This window comes from Rana temporaria, chromosome 4 (genome assembly GCF_905171775.1).
Source record: "Rana temporaria chromosome 4, aRanTem1.1, whole genome shotgun sequence".
NCBI lineage: Eukaryota > Metazoa > Chordata > Amphibia > Anura > Ranidae > Rana > Rana temporaria.
Window position 1 is genome coordinate 296,012,525 of NC_053492.1, and position 18,968 is coordinate 296,031,492.

At 42.9% G+C, this 18,968-nt stretch overlaps 1 protein-coding gene across 1 annotated transcript in view; it reads right to left on the minus strand.

Moving 5' to 3' along the window:
- The window catches only part of AHI1 (Abelson helper integration site 1), a 329,300-nt gene that overhangs the window by 32,569 nt on the left and 277,763 nt on the right, over positions 1 to 18,968 (minus strand). The window contains exon 21 of the mRNA XM_040350481.1: positions 12,011 to 12,079. Coding sequence (XP_040206415.1) covers positions 12,011 to 12,079 — 69 coding nt within the window. The remainder of the gene's footprint in view (positions 1 to 12,010; positions 12,080 to 18,968) is intronic.

The following is an 18,968-nucleotide window of genomic DNA, read 5'->3' on the forward strand; positions in this document are numbered from 1 at the left end:
TAGTTTATTATACTGTATGTTTGAAGATACCTGCTCTCTTATTGTGGAGGATGCCAGAACAATTGCACTTCAATATTCTAGTTGCAAATATAAAGGTGCTCAGCTGACTGTAAATCGTATCAAATGCGTTAGTTATCCTGTCTCTATTTAAAATGTGTGATATACAAAAAAGCAACACATTTTTTATTTATCACATATGCTGCCTTTGCTTCTAAAGTGCATCTTACTGATCTTTTTATTTCATTTCAAGTCTAGGAGATGGGTTCTGTCTAATGATGATACATTGAAATTTGGCCGGTTCGGCAGGGACTGAATGAGGTTATTACAGTCAATCTTTCGCCCTGTTGGAAAATGTTTGCTTAATCAGTGCTTAGGGATGTAGGCTCTAGCACTGATCTGTGTATTCGGATAGTGGGGATGTTTCCCCACAGTCAGAATACAACAGTACAGCAGGAGGATTCCCCTATCAACTTTGAATGTGTGCATGGGGAAATCGGGTCAGCTGTCTTAGTTAAACCCACTGGTTGAACGATAAAAAAACAAAATAACAACCAAACTATGGCCAGCTTTTTGCTGGGGATACAGCAGTTTTTTAGTGCAGGATTAGCAACTAAAACTGATTGCGATCAGACACATCTTTTGGAACACAGGACAGACAATGGAAGCAAGTTCAGGGCAATTCAAGTCAGCCAATCAGTTTTGTGCTTTACATAAAACAAAGACAGCAGTGACCGCTTCAGTATTTTGTCTCAGAAAGTTTGTCTCTTTAGAATATGTTTTCAGACATTCAGATTTTTTGTAAAATATAAAAGATGATGCCATGTCAAGTAAATAGATACCAAACATGTCACACTTTAAAATTTTGAACGCTCACACAGCGGTGACAAACGACATCATTTTTACTATCCATAGGCGACGCTTTAAAAACTTTTATCGAGTACCACTTTATATCCACAGAAGAGGTCTGGTGTTAGAATTACTGCCCGTGATCTGATGTTCATGGCAATACCTCACATGTGTGGGACGATAGCTAATTGCGTGCGTGTAGGACCCACTCATTAGTTTATCTTTGCATGCTAGCAAGGGGGACAGGGGCACTTTAACCACTTAAGGATGCCGCACGACGATATACATCGACAGAATGGCATGGCTGGGCACAAGAGCGTACATGTACGTCCCCTTTAAGAAACCCAGCCGCCGCCGGCGGCGCTCTCGCGACCCGGTCTAAAGCTCCGTAACCGCGCCCGCGGACCCGATCGCCGTCGGTGTCCCGTGATCGGGTCACAGGAGCTGAAGAACGGGGCGAGAGGCAAGTGTAAACAAACCTTCCCCGTTCTTCTCTGTGGCAGTGATCATCTGTTCCCTGTCATAGGGAGTGACGATCAGTGAGGTCACACGTACAGCCACGCCCCCCTACAGTAAGAAACACACATGAGGTCACACTTAACCCCTACAGCACCCCCTAGTGGTTAACCCCATCACTACCATTGTAATTTTCACAGTAATCAGTGCATTTTTATAGCGCTGTGAAAATGACAATGGTCCCAAAAATGTGTCAAAAGTGTCTGATGTGTCCGCCATAATGTTGCAGTCATGAAAAAAAACGCTGATCGGCGCCATTGCTAGTAAAGAAATAAATAATAAAAATGCCATAAAACTATCCCCTATTTTGCGTTTTACGCTATAACTTTTGTGCAAACCAATCAATAAACGCTTATTGTGATTTTTTTTACCAAAAATAAGTAGAATACGTATCGCCCTAAACTGAGGGAAAAAAATGCTTTTTTTGGGGGATATTTATTATAGCAAATAGTAAAAAATATATATATATTTTTAAATTGTTGCTCTATTTTTGTTTATAGCGCACAAAATAAAAACCGCAGAGGTGATCAAATACCACCAAAAGAAAGCTCTATTTGTGGGAGAAAAAGGACGCCAATTTTGTTTGGGAGCTACGTCGCACGACCGTGCAATTGTCGGTTAAAGCGACGCAGTGCCGAAACGCAAAAAGGGGCCAGGTCCTTAACCTGCATAATGGTCCGGGTCTTAACCGGTTAAAAAAAAAAATCTTTTAATTAAAAATATTTTTTTTTACTGTAATTATTATTTTTATCACTTTTATTGCCGTTACAAATAATTAGGTGGATTCAGGTAGGCGGGAGCATAGTTGCGGTGGCGTAGCGTATGGAATTTACACTACGTCGCCGTAAGTTAGCGAGGCAAGTACATGATTCACAAAGTACTTGCCTGCTAAGTTACGGCGGCGTAGCGTAAATCGGGCAGGCGTAAGCGCGCATAATTCAAATTCGGCTGAGGGGGCGTGTTTTATGCTAATGGAGGGTGACCTGGCGTGATTGACGTATTGTACATATCCCAGTGTGCATTGCGGCAAAGTACGCCGCACGGTCCTATTGGTTTCAACGTGGACGTAAATTACGTCCAGCCCTATTCACGGACGACTTACGCAAACGACGTAAAATTTTCAAATTTCAACACAGGAACGATGGCCATACTTAACATTACTATTCCAGCTATTTGATGGAATAACTTTAGGCCTGAAAGTGCGTTACGTAAACGGCGTATCTTTACTGCGTCGGGCAAGCGTACATTCGTGAATCGGCGTATCTACTCATTTACATATTTTAGGCCGACCGCAATGGAAGCGCCACCTAGCGGTCAGCCTAAAAAGTACACTTTAGGATGCGACGGTGTAAGACACTTACGCCGCTCGTATCTGAGCCTAATTTAAGCGTATCTGGTTACCAGAATATGCTTAAATTAGCGTCTGCGCAGATTCAGACTTAGGCTGGCGTATCTACTGATACGCCAGCCTAAGTCTATCTGAATCCACCTAAATGTAAACATCCTTGTGACAGCAATAGGCACGTGCCCAGTACATTTTATGGAAGGATCTGAGGTCAATAGGACCCCAAATTCCTTGTTTGCACTTAAAAGCTTTCAAAATGGCAAGATTGGCATTTTTGAATACTTTAAATGTTCAAAAACGCCGCTGATGACAGGCAGGTAAACAGTAAATGATGGCATCCCTTCTGGGTTACCATAGTGGAGACCCGATCAAAGCAGATTCCGGCTTTGTATGGGTCCCGCCCAACCATCGGACATGTTGCCTGGTAGCTTGATTCTCCCGGTGGGACAAGGGAGCCCAAGAGAGCTGTGGAAGGCAGCAGGAGGGGGAATGTCCCCTCCCGCTGCTTGTAATAGCACTCCAGTTGCTATTGCAAAAGAACTAACCGTCGGCTCTAAAAAACGGTGCCAGAGTGATGCCTGCAGCTCCAGGCATTATCCCGGCACAACCATTTGAAGTCAAATGCTGTACCAGGTACGTGATTTGGCAGCAAGTGGTTAAAATATATTTTTCTACTTTTTCTTTCTCTGTTGGTAAAAAAAAAATGGGACTTGTAAAGGCAGAAGATTTTTTTTATCTGAATGCATTCTATGCATAAGGCCCCGTACACACGACCGAACATGTTTGCTAAAACTGGTCCGCGGACCAGTTTCAGCAGACATGTTCGGTCGTCTGTACAGCCGAGCGGACAGGATTCCAGCGTACATTTGCCCGCCAGACCGTTTTCGAGCGGGCAAATGTTTCTAAACTTGCTTAGAAACATGCCCGCTGGAATCCTGTCCGTCGGACATGTTCGGTCGCCTGTACAGACTTACCGTACATGTCCGAGCGGCCGCCATCCCTCGCATGCGTCGAATGATTTCGACGCATGCGTGGAAGCATTGAACTGCCAGGGCCGCGCACGACGGCGCGGCCTCATCGCCGCGTATCGTGTACGCGCGGATTTCTGTATGATGGTGTGTACAGCCATCATACAGAAATCTCTGGGCGGGCATGTACGCTGAAAACGGTCCGCTTGACCGTTTTCATCGTACATGTTTGCCCGTCTGTACGAGGCCTTAAGGTCGCGGCTCCATGTCTGAATGGACACACAGAGCTGTAACTCGGCTCAGGTGCCCATAGTGAGCTGCTGGCTGTGGGGGCACTTAACAGGAGGGAGGGGGACAGGATCAGGGTTGCTTGGGACAGGCCGTCATATATGGGAGGGACATAATCAGTGTCCTCCAATAGCCAGAAACCCCACAAAAACAGGGGGAACAAAGTGAGGTGAAGATGACAGGGGTCTTTTTGATGTCATGCTGCAGTTTTCAAGAGCTTGAAGGGACCCCACCGCTGGACATCCAATATAACCACATCACCCAGGTAGTGAGTTTGACAACTGAAGAACTTCTTGCTTTGGAGTGAAAAAGATAGACTACCTGGGACCCAGCACATGATCATAGATTTATTTAGTAAAAGGGATTTTTCCCTTTTTTTTTAAATTAGTGATCAGCTGGGTGGTGGGGGGGGGGGGGGGGAGCATTTCTTAGCAAAATTCAGGTTTAAGTTCTTCCTGTTGTTTGTGAGTCCCACATTCAAAGATCCAGCAATCAACAAAATCTAATCATTACAGAAATGTTATACTTCTACAATGTTTCTATATCATTTCATTATACGGTTGGTTGCTTTGTTGTTATCAAGTAATGCAAAAATAGGTGTAAATAAATTCACCCAAACAGATTGGCCATATGCAGTGCCTAGTTTGTTGGAAATGCCTCAGTGATTTGGTGGTCCTTGTAACATGCACAATGAAGCAAGGCCAATATACACACAGCATCCCTTGGCTTCACATGACAGATTTTTTTTTTTACATTGCTTCTCCAAAAATATTACAACTGAAACAGGTGTTGTAAGAAAATGTTGCAATGGCTGCTATTCCCTCCAGAAAACTCACAACTACAAAATAATGGCACATGTCACTAAAATTAGTGAACAATGCTTCTAAAAGATTTGTAAGAATCATGTATTTCATAGTTGATTATTGCACTATATGGATTAATATTAACTGCAGTGACAAACATGGCAATGTAACAAGTCCCATCTATGTCATGTGATCCTGCTGTAAACTGACAACACCATCACCACCAGGCCATTTTACTGAAATAAACATGTTGCATACTGTTCCTCCCAACAGTCTTGGGTTTGTGCGGGACTGTTCTTTGTGTCGCAAAGGCTCTGTCACTGTATACTGTGTCTATGGTAAATTCACATGTAAAATGGCTCCAGGATTTGCATATTAATATTATTGCCATGTGATTGCATATAAATGATGTGTTGGCATTATTTACATATGAATGAGCTAAAGTGGCTATTTTATATGCAAATCCCACCTCCAGCTCATTCGAATGCAAAGCTGCGGGGGGGGGGGGTGCTACTCCTTAGCACCTGTCACCTCAAGAGCTGAAACTTCCCTCTTCCACTGCCAGTGCCAATGTCAGGTCTCCAGCACTTGGTGAGTGAATTTAGGGGGGGGGGGGCCTGTACTGGTGGGGAGGAAGGCGCTCTTGTTCTGGAGCTGGGCCGGGGGTCTGTACTAAGAAGGAGCTGCGGAGGGTTTGTACTGAGGGGTTGGGCTGGAAGGGGGGGGGGGGTGGAAGTACTGGAGGGTTTTGCACTGGGAAGCTGGGCTGGCAGGGGGATTTGTGCTGATGGAGGTTTAGGGCTGTCAGGTGAAATCTATGCTGGGTGGGTGATGGGAATTGATGGGGGTGACCAGTACTGTGGGGTTTATGGGCTTGGGGGGGGGGGGGTTCCACCATTACCCTTGAGTTCCATGCATTACACACACCTGACCTCTGCACTTGGTGTGTCACATACTCCTTAAAGCGGAGCTCCACCCAAAAGGGGAAGCTCTACTTGTTTGTCCCCCCCCCTCCGCTGCCACATTTGGCACCTTTCCAGAGTAGGGGAAGCGGATACCTGTCAAAACCAGGTACCTGCTTCCACATCTGGGTAAGATCACTGCAATCGTGGTGTGTTGATCTATGAAATTTTCAGCCCCGCCTCCTTTCCCCTGCTGCCTTCTGGGAGACACATGGGTCCCAGAAGACAGCAGAACCATTTAGAAAGTGCAGCGCGACTCGTGCATGTGCCGTAGGAAACAGGCTGTGAAGCTTCACTTCCTGTTTCCCTTAGTGAAGATGTTGGCGCATGCACCCGGAGACAATGGGTGGATCAGCTTGGGGTGCCGACATCACAGGGTCCCTGGACAGGTAAGTGTCTTTATAATAAAAGTCAGCAACCACAGTGTTTTTAGCTGCTGACTTAATTTTTTTTGTACAGGATGGAACACCTATTTAACCCAGCAACCCTTCTAAGAACTACACTCTGTACATTACACACTCCTAAACCCTGCACTTTGTGTCACACACTTCTGAGCCTTTTTTACTCTATGTGTTATGCACTGAGGTCTGTGCATTATGCCCTCACACTCTGAGCTATGTGCTTCTGAGCACTGTATTATGTGACTTACACACTCCTGTTCCCTACACTCTATGTGTTAAGCTGGGTACACACAAGCAGGTTGAAAGGAAAAAACAAAACAGATTGGTGGTTTTTCATCAGGACCGTTCGACAGAAGCCAGTCCAACAATAAGCTTCTGTTGAACAGAAAGATCGGAAATTGGCTGCATGTACCCAGCTTAACACAATCCTGAGCCCTGCACCCTGTGCATTATGCACTCTTGAACTACATTTCATACTTCTGACCACTGCACTCTGTACGCTGGGCTTAATATGACATACTCCCCACCACTGCACCCTACGTACATTATATACTCCTTTATTCCTTTTTTAAGCATGTAATGAAATAGTTTCATTTTTTAAAACCTGAAAGTGCTGAGGTTTGTACATGCCTGATAGACACTCACTTTGGGCACAGTCATTAAAGCATATTTTGTGAGTAAAAGGACTATAGCATATGTGTACTGTGTATACAGTGAGTAGACTCTAGGGCCGAAACAACTAATCGACAACTAATCGATTATGAAATTAATCAATTACCATTTCCATAATCGATTAATCGTCCAGTAACATAATGGGGTTTAAAAAAACTAAAATTAGCCCTTTATAGTACAAAAAGAGCAAATCACTACTGTAAATATTACTTTCACTGTCCAACAGTAAAAAATTAACCCCTTACAGTCGCGATTATTTGCTCTTTTTGTACTAATTTTAGTTTTTTTTTAACTCCCATTATGTTACTAAACATCTCAGGTTGGGGTCACACCTCTGTTTTTTGGTGCTTTTTGCAGAAACACACTACAGTTCATTTACATGGTTTCCTATGGGACACGTTCACATCTATGTTTTCTTTCAGCTGCTGCCTATTTGGAAAGGGAAGGACTTTTTTTTTTTTTTAACACAAATGGTGCGATTTCGTTTTTTTGGTTCAATATACTTCAATGGAGAAGCTGCAGAAAATTATGTAATGCGTTTTTGCGGCAATTTGAATGCTTGCTTGTCACGTTAGAGTATGAGGAGACCAGCTATTAGGTTTCTGAACCCTGGTCTGGACAGCCTCCCAGACCTTCAGGGTAGCCCTCATTGAGGGTGTGATGTTGGGGTTAGATCTAGGTCCTTAGTGCATGAGATTACGCAGCTTAGAATAGGATCCAAGCAGCGCGGCCTCCAGAGTGGACGCCAGGTTAGCTGGCTCCTCCGACAGCCACCACCTGAGTGTGAGTTAAAATGTGATTCCGTGGTATGGATATTTTTAATTTGCAGAACTTGTATTCCTAGGGAGTTGAAAAAATAAAGAACTGCAGCATCTACGTGTTACTGTCACCTAAATGAAGTAAAAATGTATGAAGAAAAATAGTAGTAGATGTGGCGCTGTTTTAAAATTCAATTAATGAATAAATTTGGAATAGTAAATATTAATATAAAATGTTGATACCATTAAAGTGCATGCGTGCCTGTGTGCAATGGTGGAAAGTGCCCAATGTTGCAATAAAAATTGTTTGCAAATAAACAAAGTGCAAATAGTGCAATCAAATATAGACCACCGATGTGATCATATAAAAATCCATGTGGCAAATAATCACAGAATCTGAATATTCCCACAACTGCTGAGTGATATAATACAAACAAATGTGCAATCAAATATAGACCACTGTTGTGATCATATACAAGTCCATATGGCAAATAATCACAGAAAATATTCCCACTCCTGCTGGATGATATGATGCGTGCTGGGTGCCTTGTGAAAGATAACACTCTTCCTTCAAAGGTGAACACTGCAATCCGTGTCCCTGCAAAGCCCGCACTCACCGTATTTTTCACCCCCTATGGAGTATGTAAGCCTTCGCAGTGTGTGCCACTGTGTAGCACTGTGGCGATTAAATAACGTCCATTGTTCCGTTGGTGTTAGTCCAGTATGGCTCATGTACAGGAAATAGGAAGCCCCAAATAGTGTCTTATCGTTTACAAACACATTTATTGTTAAAACTTAAAATGGGTACTCACAATTTTCGAGATAAAAAAAAGGCATGAAATGCTAGCAGTTAGAAGTCTGGCTTTCTGCTATCTGTGCTCGACCGGTTTCGTCTTGTGACATCATCAGGAGCATACAGAAATGCCAATAGTCTTGCCTATTTGTAGCAAATCGTGACTGGCAGCCATTTTGGGTAAGATTTTGGAGACTGAAGTCCAAACCTCCTATTGTAATATATACGGCCGTCATTTTGGGTGAGATTTTGAAGACCGAGGTCAATGCAATATACAGTCCTTGCAATACATATGGCGGCCATTTTGGGATAGTTTTTAAAGACCGAAGCCTATAATGTTTTATTATACATGATGAATACTCTGTAATCGTCAGCCATTTTTCGTGAGTTAATGCAGACCGAAGCCTTACACTAGTCACTGCCCCATTGGATGTTTTCAGATCACAATCGAGCAAATTGATTCTCAGCTTTGGGCTTATGATACTATATGTCACGATTTGCTATCTATTTCACAAAAACAATACAACAGTATCCTATTCCATATGCTAGCTAGAAATGTTAAATATATAACGTTTGGTATATCATTCTTGTTGTTCGATTATGAAATAAACTATAAATCTAAAAATATGAAATGTATATGAGTGTATATAAGGAAGAAGGAGGTAAAGTTGCTACTCTGAACTGGTGTATCCTATAGAGTGCTTTTGTAGGAGGACCTCCTATGGGGCTACCACCTGAGTGTAACAAGGACCGCAGCCCAGTAATATTTCTGAAAACAGGGCAAGGCTAATCCGCCCAGAGTAAAAGGCAGTTGCAGGGTGGATTTCTAGGGGTGCCACCATTATAGACAAAAGAGGTAAGCAGACTATCCAGTTTCCTAAAAAAACGCATTCAGGATAGGCACAGGGGTCTGTCTAAAAATATACAAAAACTTCGGCAGAACGGTCATTTTAACTAGGTTAACCCGACTGACCGGGGTAAGGGGCAGCGTCTTCCAAGCAGCGCATCTCAGTCAGGAGGGACAGCACCCGAGTCAAGTTAAGAGGGATGAACTGTGTCAGGTCCCTATGCATCGTTATTCACAAGTACCGGAACTGTGAAACCCATTGCAGGGGGGTACCCGCATGTATCGACGCCTCAGAGGGGTGCAGCGCGAAAATAACAGACTTCCCCCAGTTGATACAGACACCAGAGTATCTACCGAATGTGTTATTAAGCGCCAAGGCAGCCGCGAGAGAGTCAGCAAATATAGCATGGTGTCGTCCGCATAAAGAGAATTTTTTTCTTGGACCGGGCCTATAGGGATACCACAGACCGCCGGGAAGGAACGGAGGAGAATCGCCATTGGCTCAATGGCCAACGTGAAAAGGGCAGGGGACAAAGGACAGCATTGCCTGGTACCTCTGTGGAGACGATGTACTTCGGTTTACTAATTTGATTCAACACTGATTTATTATGTGCCATCTCCATTTAGCTATATGTAAATGTGTGCTTTATTTGTTTAAGATGACAATTTTTTTTCACTAGACAGAATAAGATCTAATAGGATGTTGGCAGGTCCCATGCTAACAGAACCCAAAGTGAGGCTTGGTTCACATTACAGGCGCCATTTCAACTATATTTGAATAAGGCAGATCATGTGCCAGGCAGTTCACATGTCAGCAGAATTAAAGTGAGGCTTTAGCTGGTAGGTCACATGTCAGTTGAACCAAAGTGAGGCTTGGTTCACACTACGGGCACCATTTTTCCCTGACCCTATTTGAATAGGGCTGATCATGTGCTGACTGACCAGAACAAGGCTTGGTCCACATTATGAGCCCCATTTTATTTGTACATTAGGATTTTATACCTTTCAAAGAGAGACGTGGAGGGCATGCTAGACGGCATGTGGATACCATTTCCTGTGGGGGATGTAAACCACACCCACACGATTGAACAATTGCTTAGGAATGCCACTATAAATAAACACAGTTTGTGAGGGGCTAGCCCATACTCCATATGACGTCTTGGTAGACAAAACGCGTCTGGACATACTGCACTGGCTCTATAACACTGCGTTCTTCTCCTTGTGATCACATTATACAAAGGCCTGTTTTAATCTACATTGATGTAAGTGCAATACTTTATTTAATACATTTTTAGCCAGAGATTTTATGCTATGTGGCGATCCTTTTTTCCCCTGTATGATTCCAAAGGAATCGGACTGACAAATGTTACAATCTGTACAATCTCCTTGAGATTTGCCAAAACTTTGTACTGCAAGGACTTAACTGGATATAAATTCAATGGAACCCTTTAAGTTGTCCCACACACCGCATAGCTGTTGGTAACTCTAATGCCGCGTACACACCATCACTTTATGTGATGAAAAAAAATGACGTTTTTAAAAACGTCACTTTAATTGACTGTGTGTGGGGGAAAACGTCGTTTTATGTCTTGTAAAAAAACGACCAAAAAAAATTGAAGCATGCTTCAATTTTATGTGTCGTTTTTCAAAAGTGCACTTTTTACTTCACAGAAATTGACCGTGTGTAGCAAAAAACGTCGTTTTCTAAGACGTTTTTTCATCCACGCATGCCCAGAAGCTACTTATGAAGCAAGCTTCAATGGTAAAACGTGGTGGAACGTAACCTCACTTTGCAAGATCATTGTGAGAAAACGATGGTGTGTAGGCAACTTCGTCTTTGAAAATTGAAGTTTCAAAAACGTCATTTTTTACTTCACAGAAAGTGTCGTTTTTTTTCATCACATAAAGTGATGGTGTGTACGGGGCATAAGGCCTTGTACACACGATCAGTCCAAACTGATGAAAACGGACTGATGGTCTGATGTGCGTACACACCATCAGTTCAAAAACTGATCGAGTCCAACGCGGTGACGTAAAACACAACGACGTGCTGAAAAAAACGAAGTTCAATGCTTCCAAGCATGCTTCTACTTGATTCTGAGCATGTGCAGGTTTTGAACCGATGCTTTTGCGTACTAACCATCGATTTTGACCGATCGGTCAGGCGTCCATCAGTCCGATTTTAAAGCAAGTTCTGAGGCCCTGTACACACGATCAGTCCAAACTGATTAAAACGGACTGAAGTTCAGTTTCATCAGTCCAAACCTACCGTGTGTATGGCCCATCAGACTTTTGTCCTTCAGACCAAAGTTTTAAAACTTGCTTTAAAATCGGACTGATGGACTGATGACCGATCAGTCAAAACCGATGGTTGGTACGCAAAAGCATCGGTTCAAAACCCGCGCATGCTCAGAATCAAGTCGACGCATGCTTGGAAGCATTGAACTTCGTTTTTTTTAGCACGTCATTGTGTTTTACGTCACTGTGTTGGACTCGATCGGATTTTTAACTGATGGTGTGTAGGCACATCAGACCTCAGCCTTCAGTCCATTTTCATCAGTTTGGACTGATTGTGTGTACAAGGCCTAAAACTTTGGACTGAAGGACAACAGTCCGATGGGCCATACACACGGTTGGTTTGGACTGATGAAACTGAACTTCAGTCCGTTTTCATCAGTTTGGACTGATCGTGTGTACAGGGCATAAGGGGTTTGTACAGGGATTAAAAAGCTTAGCCAGAATAGGACCAAGAACAACGTACAGTACTCATTTATATATTAACAAAGATACTATATAATTAAAATTACTTACCGTTTCCTGAATAGGTAGTCCACTATCAGCTTCTACTTTCAAGGAGGAAACCTTTGCTTCTGTGTTAATCTATACAGAGATCATATGAACATCATTTTCAGTTTTAAATACAGCAAAGAAATATATGTAAAGGAGGAATTAACTCTAGTTAAATTAATTTTTGTTCTTATCTTTTTATTTTGAAAAACACACACATATATGAGCAGCCTTGTCTGCTAAGGGATCGGCAATTCTGTTCAGGTTCCCCTGCAAGGTAATGTCATAATGTGCCCATATGCATCGCATACTAGCACATTATGAAAGACTTTCTGTAAAACGAAGCCCTCCAGAGGTGCACTGTCACCGCTAACAGGGCTTCCATCTTCATCCAGTCTTCCTTCCGGGTTTGTGGACTCAGGCTGTTTGAATGACTGACAAGTAATGGTGTGACTCCCACTAATGCGCATGGGAGTCACAGTCGTGGCACAGCACTCTCAACGAACGGTGCACTCAAGTATGCCGTAAATTCAGAGCACAGTGCACATGCAACGTCACCGGCTGCAAAACATGGGAATATCTCAAACGGTGCATGTTCATTTTACAAAGTGACAAAGTGGAGTTTACTGCCACTTTAAAGACTAAAGTGATACAATCAAGAGTGATACTTACCGGTACCTTACTCTTTGCTTCCTCAGGCTCCCTCAACCTAAGCAGTAGGTCCTGCCTTGGAAGGTAGATAATACTGTCTCTTTGTATCTCCCATTAACTTAATGAGCAGTTAACCCTTGCAGTGTGCTCAATGTACCCCCTTATTCTCCTCAGAGTTTATAAATCACTTTTTAAAGTTACAAGTAAAGGCTTTCACTGCTAACCTCTCTTCTAAAATTGCTAGTTTCTCAGCAGTAACATTTATTATTGAATTCATAGTCTGGTGTCAGGGAGAGGAAGTGGGGCTGAGGGTCCCAGTAGAGCCCACTTCAGTGTTTCCACTATGAATTTTGAGGAGAACTTTCTCCACAGTGACTATAGATACAGAGATCAGCGAGGGCTTGTTTTAAAGTTCATTTACTGCTTGTTAAAATTATGTAAATAATTCACGTTCATAGCATGTCCACAGGTTTATTTTGATTCTCCTCTGTGGCACCTTAAAGTATTTGTAGCTGATGACTTAAATTTTTTTTCCAGGCTGGAACTCCTCTTCAAAGATCAACAAGAATAACTTTTAATGCATATAATCTTTTTTTTTTCTTATAAAACTACATCAAATTTCTATTACCATTAGAAGATGGATACAGTACACAATTATATACTGTCTACAGTACATTTTATTTAATTAACAACAAAAGTGTTGCAGGCAGAACCCCACTGCTTAAGATGTATGTATAGCCATTTCTATCTATCTGGGATGGAGATTAGAAATCCTTTCACATTTTTTTATTGTTGTGTGTGTCCCTCCTGGAGAGATTGGCCCTCTACATTTCCCCTACTGAAAAAAAGGGGAGAATATGGGAATCCCACCTAATAAGGAATAGTGCAGTACTCACCGATATTATCGGGGGGTGCAATCAAAAAGTACAATATAACAAAAATAAAAAATAAAAAAAAGAGACAGACTGCTGCACACCCTAAAGAGTTAACTACAAGTTTATTGAAAAAAATATATAAAAAAGAACACATATGTATCAGGCATAAAAAATGGGTCCCCTAAAACTAGGTGGACCTACCCAGATAATTCCAAATTATCTGGGTAGGTCCACCTAGTTTTAAGGGACCAATGTCACAAAGACAGAAAGTCATTGCAAATCCATAATTTTAGAGTTAGGGGAATCCTCCATAGGAGACACCTGCTCCAGTCTGAGGAGAATGTCCTCTCACTTCCTGTTTCATTTCTGGCGACCTGTCAGAAATAGTAACGGAAGTGATGTTCCGTCGCCGCCATCTTTTTACACCCCGCACTCCTCCATAGTAAGGATAGACTGAGAAGGGGGAAAGCAGACATCTAGTTACACCCACCGGACTTTTGCATTTTGCCACTTATTTTTAAGAGGAAATTTAGTTTATATAGTGAAATACGGTACTTAGAACTTTGTGTGGTTAGATGTTGAATTTTATAAGCAGCAAACTTCTGTCGGATTAGCAAACCTGTGAGATGAGCAGTAGGGTGACCACATTTTTAAACTACCATTCAGGGACACGCCCCCTCCCAAAAATCAGCTTGTGCTGTAACGAATCACAGCACAGTAATTGGACACAAGGAGGTGGGATTTATGATTTCTCCAATCACAAGCAGGGGGCAGGGATTGTACTCCTCCAGGCATTCCCAGCCAGGACAAGTACTGTCAGTGAGTAGGTGATGTGGCAGCCTTTTTTGGGGGCATCAGATTGGCCTGGGGGGTGGCTGTGTCAGTTTCATTCCGGGACACTGTATTGTCCCGGAATGAAGGTGCCCGGGACAGACCTGCAAAATAATGAGCAGGCTGCTTTTAAAATTCAACATTATAACAGTCAGATGGAGTTCCAAGTACTGGATTTCAGGTTACTGTTAAATATAAGTGTCAAATGCAAAAGCATGGTTGGTGTAACAACATGTCTGTTTTTCCCCTTTTCTGTGTATCCTTACTATGGAGGAGTGCGGCGTATAGCAAGATATCGAAGACGGAACGTTACTTCCGCTACCAATTCTGATGGGTCGCCATATCTGACGAAACACCAGGACTCATCTACCAACTTGGAGACTGCCCCAAGGGAATTAATTACCTTAAAGTGGAAGTTCAGTCAAACATGAAAAGGTTTCTATTAATTATATGTAAAATATCTTTATCTTTGACATTATTAATTTTCTGTATAGCGGTTTGTGTCACTATAATAAGTCTAATCAAAGCTAGACAATCAGCTTCTTCCTGTTATTCTTCAGGGACAACCTTACTTCCGTATTTCTGAATTCTGTATGGGAGCCTTTCACTTCCTGAAAACGTTGTCCTTCTCTGATACATGCCCCACCCCCATCCCTTCTCTCCTTTAGGACAGACATGCCTAGACCTGCCAAGCCCCACCCCCATCTCTTCTTCTCAGATCTCCTGCCTTCATAGCCTTGTTTCGGCCAGCAGTTCTCCTGAGAGGGAGGGGGGGGAGGCATTGGAAGTATGTTCTGTTTGTAAGAAACAGTAAGATAGATCACAATGCAACATTCTGCAGATTTTCTACAGTGTACAACCACATAGTTGTTTCTGTATGGCACTGTGATGGGCATTATGCTGGCATGGTGTGGCACACGTCCAGCTGAGGGAGCTACATGTAAGTTAGCTACAAATGAGTTTAAGGCTCCGTTTCCACTAGTGCGACTTGTCATGCAACTTTGGACACAAAGTCGCATGACAAGTCACAGCCCATTGATTTCAATGGCAAATGTTTCCATCTATGCAACTTTGAAAAGGTGCCTGTACTACTTTGATCCAGAGTGTAAAGTTGGTTTAAAGCTGCACTCAAAGTCACACTTTAAATCGCACAGCTTTGGCGTCAAATGTAGCCTAAGGCTAGAGTGCGACTTTGGAGTGTGACTTTGATCCAACTTTATACTCTCTGGATCAAAGTTGCATCAAAGCATTGCAGGTACCTTTTCAAAGTCGCATAGATGGGAACAGGTGCCATTGAAATCAATGGTCTATGACTTGTCATGCGACTTTGTGTCCAAAGTCGCATGACAATTAATACGAGTAGAAACAGAGCCTTAGTCTACGTTTCCACTATTGCGACCCCAAAGTTGCACAATTTAGAGTGCGACTTCGATGTGACGTTGAGTGCAGCTTTGATCCAACTTTACACTCTCTGGATCAAAGTTGCATCAAAAGTCGCATAAATGCATTGCAGGTACCTTTTCAAAGTTGCATAGATGGGAACGGTGGCATTAAAATCAATCGGCTGTGACTTGTCATGTGACTTTCTGTCCAAAGTCGCATGACAATTCATATTAGTGGAGCCTTACATTTCCACTATTGCAACCACAAAGTTGCACGATTTAGAGTGCGACTTTGAGTGCAGCTTTGGTCCAACTTTACACTCTGGATCAACGTTGCATCAAAGGATTGCAGGTACCTTTTCAAAGTTGTTGATTCATTGTTTGATTGGAACAGGTGCGACCCTAACCCCCCCTCTCCGTGCCCTGCTAATGTGCACAGCTATACTGTATATGTGCGCTGAACCCCCTCCCCTGTGTGGATGGGGCTTTTTATCACTTTATTTTCTCATGAATTAGGATGAAAAATGAGAGAACACTGAGTGGGAACCTATGATTAGCAACTCCCATTCTGTATACACCCACTGGCTACACAGGAACAATGTACCTCACAGGAAGTGATGTCACTAGCTTTCAGCAACCACACCCACTGTCTGATTTTTGTCTCAGAAGGAAGTAGAATTAAAGTCATGTGACGGCACTGGATTCTGCAAAATAAAGGAAGAAAAACTGGGATTTTTTTAACCGCTTAAGCCCCGGACCATTTTGCAGCTAAATGCCCAGGCCAGGTTTTGCAATTTGGGACTGCGTTGCTTTAACAGACAATTGCGCGGTCGTGCGACGTGGCTCCCAAACAAAATTGGCGTCCTTTTTTCCCCACAAATAGAGCTTTCTTTTGGTGGTATTTGATCACCTCTGCGGTTTTTATTTTTTGCGCTATAAACAAAAATAGAGCGACAATTTGGAAAAAAAATCAATATTTTTTAATTTTTGCTATAATAAAAATCCCCCAAAAACATATATAAACATTTTTTTCCCTCAGTTTAGGCCGATACGTATTCTTCTACCTATTTTTGGTAAAAAAAATCGCAATAAGCGTTTATCGATTGGTTTGCGCAAGATTTATAGTGTTTACAAAATAGGGGATAGTTTTATTGCATTTTTATAAAAAAAAATTTTTTATTACTATTGGCGGCGATCAGTGATTTTTTTCGTGACTGCGACATTATGGCGGACACTTCGGACAATTTTGACACATTTTTGGGACCATTGTCATTTTCACAGCAAAAAATGCATTTAAATTGCATTGTTTGTTGTGAAAATGACAGTTGCAGTTTGGGAGTTAAACACAGGGGGCGCTGTAGGAGTTAAGGATCACTGTGTGTGTGTTTACAACTGTAGGGGGGTGTGGCTGTAGGATGGACGTCATCGATCGAGTCTCCCTATATAAGGGATCACTCGATCGATGCGCCGCCACAGTGAAGCACGGGGAAGCCGTGTTTACATACGGCTCTCCCCGTTCTTCAGCTCCGGGGAGCGATCGCGACGGAGCGGCTACAAACGAATAGCCGCGCCGTCGTCCCAGATCGCTCCCCGAGGGATCCCGCCCGCCGCACGCAGCGGAGGGGGTCCCGATCGGACCCCCCACCCGCTAGAAGGCAAGGGCGTATATATACGCCCTTCTGCCTGTCCATGCCATTGTGCGGACGTATATAGGCGTGCGGCGGGCGTTAAGTGGTTAATTTTGAGACATAAGGCTGAACTTAGCTCACATTAATGATTGCAGGGTGAGAATTTAGGTGTTAGTCTCTCAGACTTAAAGTGGAAGTCCACCCTAACAAACAAAGGAGAAAAAGCATACAAGAAGTCCCCCCCACCAAAACAGACAAGAGTTGGAAGACAACCCCCCCATATTGGTGCAACACCAACATGAAACAGTAGGACACGATGACTTTTCCACAAGGATACCCAGTGATGTCACTAAAACCTGACAAGGAAGGACCTTATAGGGCCCGTTTACCTGATATTGGACATGATGGGGCTACAAGTCTTCAGAACTGCCCTGATGTAGCAAAGTTTCTGCACTTCCCCTTTCTGAGCAAGGGGAAGGAACTTTAACCAGATAGCTAAGAACAATTACAGTTCCTGTAGGCCAACTGCTATGGGAAACCAGACTAGATTTCCAGACAAGAGGGCAGCCCTGAGACAAGCGTGCTTCGCTTCCATGATGGGGAGGGGGGGAACTATTCTAGAGACTCTAAGAGACTGAAGGTTTATATCAGGGACCATGAGATCCATGGGGACAGCCTGCACACTGTTCAAAAAGGGTCAGAGGCTATGCCATGGCTCTGAACAGGAAAATAATTCTGTGGCTAACAAGCACAGCACAGAAAGGTCTGGAAAAATTGCCACAATGCAGAGCCCAGTGGCTGGAGGTCACATTTCAAGCTAGGCTCAGCAGTCCGCAGGCCTACTCACAAAGTGAGACCTTAGAGTCCATGACACACCTGAGGCTGTGCCACGGTTCTGAATCTTAAGTTTGATTCGTGGCTAACTTAACCAGTACACTCAGGTTTGGAACGCACCACAATGCAAAGCCCAGTGCCAAAGCAGAGGTGTATCAAGGGTCTTAATTGAAGCCAGTTATGAAAAATTAAAAGATTAGTAAAACCTATAGTCGCCTTTTTCTCAGTAAAGATAAGCAAAAGGCATCCAACCTGCTAGGACACCAGCAAAAGGCATGATGGTTACAAGCAGGGTTATATGGAGACTGACCTATAAGGTTTTTTCTGTTTGCCATTGTCCAAAACCCTTGTAGATGACATCTTATAGCCCCCAACTGTTTCAGAATTCCTAAGCTCTTGTGTCGCTCAATCCTATGTAGCAAACATTGGAATACTGTGTAGCTAGTTGGTAGGATTCAAACTACTCGGCCTTCTTTGTCATACAGTGTAATAGAATAGGTCCTTTCTTATTTTGATTGGCACACTTATTACACTAGGAACAGGTGTTCGCAGAAAACAAGTTTTGCTTCTTTAATTCCTTCCTGCCCACATATTCACCAATAGCCAAGGTTACTATTAAGTTCTGTTTGTTTTGTGAAATTAAGAGTTTTTTCATTTTTAGGCAGGGCGTGTCTGTATTTCCTCATGGCACAGATCCCCCTGAGGTCTATTTGATTTGACTCTTGGTGTGCTGTAATGGTACAGAAATATTTTCCAACATTATCCTGTGCATACAGTAGGT